This window comes from Sinocyclocheilus grahami, unplaced genomic scaffold (genome assembly GCF_001515645.1).
Source record: "Sinocyclocheilus grahami isolate Dianchi unplaced genomic scaffold, SAMN03320097.WGS_v1.1 scaffold2295.1, whole genome shotgun sequence".
Classification (NCBI taxonomy): Eukaryota; Metazoa; Chordata; class Actinopteri; order Cypriniformes; family Cyprinidae; genus Sinocyclocheilus; species Sinocyclocheilus grahami.
The window spans coordinates 11,087-17,572 of NW_015507474.1; the positions used below are offsets into that span (position 1 = coordinate 11,087).

The window sequence follows — 6,486 nt, forward strand, 5'->3', positions numbered from 1 at the left end:
CCCCCTCCCCTTGACCACGCCCCTCTCACCATCACTACACACCCCTCACTCTCTGACCACACCTCCTTACACATGACTACACACCTCTCGCTCTCTGACCACACCCCCTTACACATGACTACACACTCCTCACTCTCTGACCACACCTCCTTACACATGACTACACACCTCTCACTCTTTGACCACACCTCCTTACAGATTACGACACACTCCTCACTCTCTGACCACACCTCCTTACACATGACTACACACCTCTCACTCTCTGACCACACCTCCTTACACATGACGACACACCCCTCACTTTCTGACCACACCTCCTTACACATGACGGCACACCCCTCACTCTCTGACCACACCACCTTACACATGACTACACACCTCTCACTCTCTGACCACACCTCCTTACACATGACGACACACCCCTCACTTTCTGACCACACCTCCTTACACATGACGACACACCCCTCACTTTCTGACCACACCTCCTTACACATGACGACACACCCCTCACTTTCTGACCACACCTCCTTACACATGACGACACACCCCTCACTTTCTGACCACACCTCCTTACACATGACGGCACACCCCTCACTCTCTGACCACACCACCTTACACATGACTACACACCTCTCACTCTCTGACCACACCTCCTTACACATGACCACACCCCTCACTCTCTGACCACACCTCCTTACACATGACTACACACCTCTTTACTAGGGATGCTCCAATCAGGATTTTTGCAGCTGATACTGAGTACCGATTTCTTGTCATGGTGATCGACCGATACCGATGCTGATGCTTCAAGCTTTATATAGATGTTTCATAGGGCGCACGCACCTGGCCCGAACTTCCGGTCTGCGTTTCAGGTGGTTGTGCTGTGGGATGTGTTTCCCATACATTTATTTATTTGTGGCGCTCGCCACAATATCAAAACTGACAGATTTTCCAAAAGGCTTCATTGAATAAACATGAGCACATACTGCATGTTTAAATATCAAAACGAGGAGCGGGTGTTTTCATATCACTGTCTTTCTGAAGGAAGTCTAGCTTTAGAAAATGTTCAATGTCATTCTCATTTCATCTTACATGTTATATGCCTGATAAAGCAGCATTTGTGAGCTCAGCGCTGCATCGTGTACAGCTTATTTTTATGTCTGTGATTTAGCCCGTACTTTGATTTGAATCGGTCACTCCTCACGCAGTGCTCTGATTGGCCGTCCACAGATGCAGACGCAGACGTTCCCCATGCAGACGCTGGCGGTGCAGACGCCGTCGCAGCCACAGACAGTGATGATCGCACCGACCGGCACGCAGACACACCGATTCATCCACAACCAGGTGATCTGCCAGCAGAACCCCGGCGCCGGCTTCCAGGGTGAGACTCACACACGCACACACTCGCACACACTCTTACACACACTCACACTATACACACACACTCTCTCTCACGCAGCTGTGTCTTTCTCAGTCCTCCAGCCGCAGATGCAGAGCATCATGACGTCTCCGCAGGTCCAGCCCATGACCATCCAGCACCAGCGGCTGCTGACTCCATCCGGTCAGACCTTCCAGACGCTGTCCACCGCGCCGGTCCACACCGTATCGCAGCAGGTGCCTGTACGTCACACACACGCTCACTGCAGACTGTCGTTAGTGTGCTGTATGATGTCATGTGTGACGCTGCGCTCTGATTGGCCGACAGGTGCTGCTGCACCAGCCACAGATCCTGAAGACGGACTCTCTGGTTCTGACCACGCTCAAACCGGATGGGACGCAGGTGCTGTCGACCGTCCATAACCCGCCGGGCATCACCACGCTCACGGCACCCATCCAGACCACCTCGCTGCAGGTCCCTGTACGTCTCTCACACACACACACACACTACAGTCACGATACACTGGCAGAAATATCATACTGAAGATTCATTAACGCAAAAATATTGTCAAATAATGGTACATCGTTTTATTCATTGAAGATTATTTTAATGTCTACTCAAAACAGCCTTTGCAGCTTATATGTTGTTAAAAAAATTATTTAAATATAATATTTTACTGTTAAATTTGATTAAATGTTTCGATTTTCTATTAAATATTAATCTGAAAGAGCTTATGTTATTGCTATGTATTCATAACAATGTATTGATAAATTATTACAGGCAAGTATCTTTATTTATTAAAGTTTTATGGCTATTATGATTATTTTAATATCTACTCTGAGTTTGCCATAAAAACAGCCTTTGCTGATGATATGGCGTTAAATAGTTCATTAATATTTTTAAATTTTATTTAAATGATATTTATTTAATATATTACAAATCAGTGAAAATAAATCTAAATATATTTATATATAATTATAAATTACTATTTAGAAAATAGTAGCTTAAAATATATTTTTAAAACAATATCTTTTTATTTTATTTTATGAGCATTTAATGGAAAATCAGACATACTCATGCAGAGAATATTTTTGCATTTTCATTTAAAAAGTTAATTTTTTTGAAGTGTCGTGATTGTTTCGATTGTACTGTGATATGTTCACATATATCTAATTGGCTTTCCTGTCAGAATATCGTTCTGTTTATGGTTCTGAATGTGGTCTCTCCCTTTCACAGACGCTGATGAGCAGCAACATTCTGACCACCGTTCCCATGGTGATGGGAGGCGGAGACAAGCTGCCAATCAAGCAGCTCTCCTCGGGCACCGCCCACACGGGGGGCGGAGCCAGGTTGGCAGTGGAGCAGGGCGTGGCCGTTACCGCGGGAACGGGAGGAGTCGTGAAAGAGGGCGAGAGACGGACGACACACAACATCATCGAGAAACGCTACCGATCCTCCATCAACGACAAAATCCTGGAGATGCGCGACCTCGTGATGGGTAATGACGCCAAGGTGTGTGCGCCGCACTGCATGCTGGGATGTGTGGAGCTCAGGTGACTGTCTGACGTCTGTTTGTTGTGATTGACAGATGCACAAGTCTGGCGTTCTGCGTAAAGCCATCGACTACATCAAATACCTGCAGCAGGTGAACCACAAGCTCCGGCAGGAGAACCTGATGCTCAAGATGGCCAGTCACAAGCACAGTGAGTCACTCACAATTCTCTAATTCAGTGTTTAACAGGATTTTTAAGAATCGTGTAATTTATTACCATTTTAACAATAATTAGGCCCTACGAAATCTTATTTTTTTGAAATTGTTATTTTTTTTTCATTTCCAATTCCATTTTAAAGGTAAATTCATTAGATTTTAATAATCAAAAGGATTATCTGGATTGTGTGTCTATGATTTAATACAAATTTATTATTAAAAATGATGGTTATCAAATGCATAAAACTGAACAATTTAATTAATCTTTTAAAATGTAATCAAATCAAATGCTGGTCAACAGAGGTGTATTAATTAAATTAAAATTAGTACATGAATAAAAATGTTGTAATATTCCATAAATAAAATATCCAAAATTATTGATTCATATGCACTATTAAAATTCATTTTTACTAATATTCACATTGCAATTTGACTTTGATTAATTGTGCATCCCTACTTTTTCTTTATTAATTTATTAATATTTAATAAATAATGTATAAAATTAATGCATTTACGTTCTCATTTATACATTTGGCAAGTGACTTGCTTGACATTTTGTTAGTTAAATTAAATTATTAATAATAATTTATTAACTTACTAATGTACATTTTTGATTTATGAATCCAAAATGTGCATTATTTGTATGTGCACTTTGTACACTACACTTGATTTTGATGGCTGGATTTGACGGTTGCGCCCTGTGTTTGTTTGTCTCTCGTAGAGTCGGTGTGTCTCTCTGATGATGTGGATCTGAAGCCGGAGGTGGCCTTTATTTCTCCTCCTCCGTCTGATTCGGGCTCCAGCTCTCCTCCTCAGCTCTCGCCCTTCTGCATCGACTCGGAGCCTGGCAGCCCGCTGCTGGAGCACGAGACGGTGAGAGACACAGGCCCCGCCCCCTCATTTCATATTCATATCAGAGCAGGGCGGTCAGTCTGATGTGTGTGTGTTTCAGGTGAAGAGCGAGCCGGACTCGCCATCGTCGGTGGGAGTGATGGACCGCTCGCGTCTGCTGCTCTGCACGCTCACCTTCCTCTGTCTGTCGCTCAACCCTCTGCCGTCTCTGCTGGAGTCAGAGGAGAGTGCCGGGCTGACGGCAGCACACGGATCCTCGCGCTCGCTCTTCTCGCTGCCCACGCAGAGCTTCGGTGAGTCACATGACCCGCTCACGGATCACATGATCGCGCAATCTGCTGTGACGCTAACATCACGTGTGTGTCTGTCCATCTGTCAGGGGCGTGGCTGTGGTGCGTGTTGCCGTGGTTCCTGGTGTGGGTCCTGAGTGGGGTGGGCGTGGTCTGGGGGTGTGTCCGTGTGCTGTACCTGTGGGAGCCGGTCACGCCCCTTCACTCGCCCACCTCAGTGCGCTTCTGGAGACACCGCAAACAGGCTGACCTGCAGCTGTACCGGGTAAACACACACACACACACACACTCACAGGCGTAATGGTTTTTATACTGTACAGACCGTATATTCTATTGCCCTACACCAACCCTACCCCTAAACCTACCCCTCACAGGAGACTTTCTGCTATTTCAGATTTTCAAAAAAACTCATTCTGAATTATTTATAAGCCTTTTGAATTACGGGGACACTGAAAATGTCCTCATAAATCACCTTCTTGTTGTAATACCTATGTCATACCCATGTTATTATACAAATTTGTGTCCTCATAAACCACATAAACATGCACACACACACACACACACACACACACACACTCACTCACAATCACACACACACTCACTCACAATCACACGCTCTCTCACACACTCACTCACTCACTCACACACTCTCACATACACACACACTCACAATCACACACACACTCACTCACTCGCTCACACACTCTCACACACACACACACACACTCACTCACTCACTCACTCACACTCTCAAACACACACACAATCACACACTCACACGCACACACACACATATATACGCATATAAACACACACCCCCACATTGTACATTCAGTGATCATGTGTTGTGTGTGTGTCTCAGGGCGATTACTCTGAGGCCGCGGTCAGTCTGCACACCTGTCTGTCCATCTTGTCCAGAGTGCTGCCCTCCTCCACCCTCGACATAGTCTGCTCACTCTCCTGGAACCTGATTCGCTACTGCCTGCGGAAACCCACCCCCCTGGGCTGGTTGGTGCGTCTGGTTGGAGGGAGACACGAGGGGGAGGAGTCACAGACCAGCTCACGCGACGCAGCACTGGTGTATCACCAACTCAGCCAGCTGCAGCTCACAGGTGAGTGTGTGCGCGTGCGTGCGTGCGAGTATGAGTGTGTGTGCGTGCGTTTGTGTGCTATAGTGAGTGTGTGCTATAGTGAGTGTGTGTGCTATAGTGAGTGTATAGTGAGTGAGTGTGCTATAGTGAGTGAGTGTGCTATAGTGAGTGTGTGTGCTATAGTGAGTGTGCTATAGTGAGTGAGGGTGCTATAGTGAGTGTGTGTGCTATAGTGAGTGAGTGTGCTATAGTGAGTGAGGGTGCTATAGTGAGTGTGTGTGCTATAGTGAGTGAGTGTGCTATAGTGAGTGAGGGTGCTATAGTGAGTGTGTGTGCTATAGTGAGTGAGTGTGCTATAGTGAGTGAGGGTGCTATAGTGAGTGTGTGTGCTATAGTGAGTGAGTGTGCTATAGTGAGTGAGGGTGCTATAGTGAGTGTGTGTGCTATAGTGAGTGAGTGTGCTATAGTGAGTGAGGGTGCTATAGTGAGTGTGTGTGCTATAGTGAGTGAGTGTGCTATAGTGAGTGAGGGTGCTATAGTGAGTGTGTGTGCTATAGTGAGTGAGTGTGCTATAGTGAGTGAGGGTGCTATAGTGAGTGTGTGTGCTATAGTGAGTGAGTGTGCTATAGTGAGTGAGGGTGCTATAGTGAGTGTGTGTGCTATAGTGAGTGAGTGTGCTATAGTGAGTGAGGGTGCTATAGTGAGTGTGTGTGCTATAGTGAGTGAGTGTGCTATAGTGAGTGAGGGTGCTATAGTGAGTGTGTGTGCTATAGTGAGTGAGTGTGCTATAGTGAGTGAGGGTGCTATAGTGAGTGTGTGTGCTATAGTGAGTGAGTGTGCTATAGTGAGTGAGTGTGCTATAGTGAGTGTGCTATAGTGAGTGTTTGCTATAGTGAGTGTTTGCTGTAGTGAGTGTGTGCTGTAGTGAGTGTGTGTGCTGTAGTGAGTGTGTGTGCTATAGTGAGTGTTTGCTATAGTGAGTGTTTGCTATAGTGAGTGTGTGTGCTATAGTGAGTGTGTGTGCTATAGTGAGTGTATAGTGAGTGAGTGTGCTATAGTGAGTGTGTGTGCTATAGTGAGTGTGTGTGCTATAGTGAGTGTGTGCTGTAGTGAGTGTGTGCTATAGTGAGTGTGTGTGCTATCGTGAGTGTGTTTGCTAGAGTGAGG

At 45.7% G+C, this 6,486-nt stretch overlaps 1 protein-coding gene and 1 long non-coding RNA gene across 8 annotated transcripts in view; one reads left to right on the forward strand and one right to left on the reverse strand.

The window, feature by feature from the left end:
- The window catches only part of LOC107574641 (uncharacterized), a 3,156-nt gene extending 2,616 nt beyond the window's left edge, over nt 1-540 (reverse strand). The window contains exons 1-2 of one of the 2 annotated variants that reach the window (XR_001607703.1): nt 231-540; nt 43-188 (exon numbers count right to left, since the gene is read on the reverse strand). This is a non-coding gene — a long non-coding RNA (uncharacterized lncRNA). Of the gene's footprint in view, nt 1-42; nt 189-210 lie in introns of both variants that reach the window. The other variant, XR_001607702.1, reaches the window with a different exon arrangement.
- Nucleotides 1-6,486, forward strand: part of srebf2 (sterol regulatory element binding transcription factor 2) — a 17,403-nt gene that overhangs the window by 6,032 nt on the left and 4,885 nt on the right. For 2 of the 6 annotated variants that reach the window (XM_016261077.1, XM_016261076.1), the window contains exons 3-11: nt 1,231-1,381; nt 1,460-1,620; nt 1,706-1,858; nt 2,615-2,890; nt 2,967-3,081; nt 3,808-3,959; nt 4,039-4,231; nt 4,318-4,493; nt 5,091-5,340. In XM_016261077.1, coding sequence (XP_016116563.1) covers nt 1,231-1,381; nt 1,460-1,620; nt 1,706-1,858; nt 2,615-2,890; nt 2,967-3,081; nt 3,808-3,959; nt 4,039-4,231; nt 4,318-4,493; nt 5,091-5,340 — 1,627 coding nt within the window. The remainder of the gene's footprint in view (nt 1-1,230; nt 1,382-1,459; nt 1,621-1,705; nt 1,859-2,614; nt 2,891-2,966; nt 3,082-3,807; nt 3,960-4,038; nt 4,232-4,317; nt 4,494-5,090; nt 5,341-6,486) is intronic. The other 4 variants (XM_016261081.1, XM_016261080.1, XM_016261078.1 and 1 more) reach the window with 3 other exon arrangements.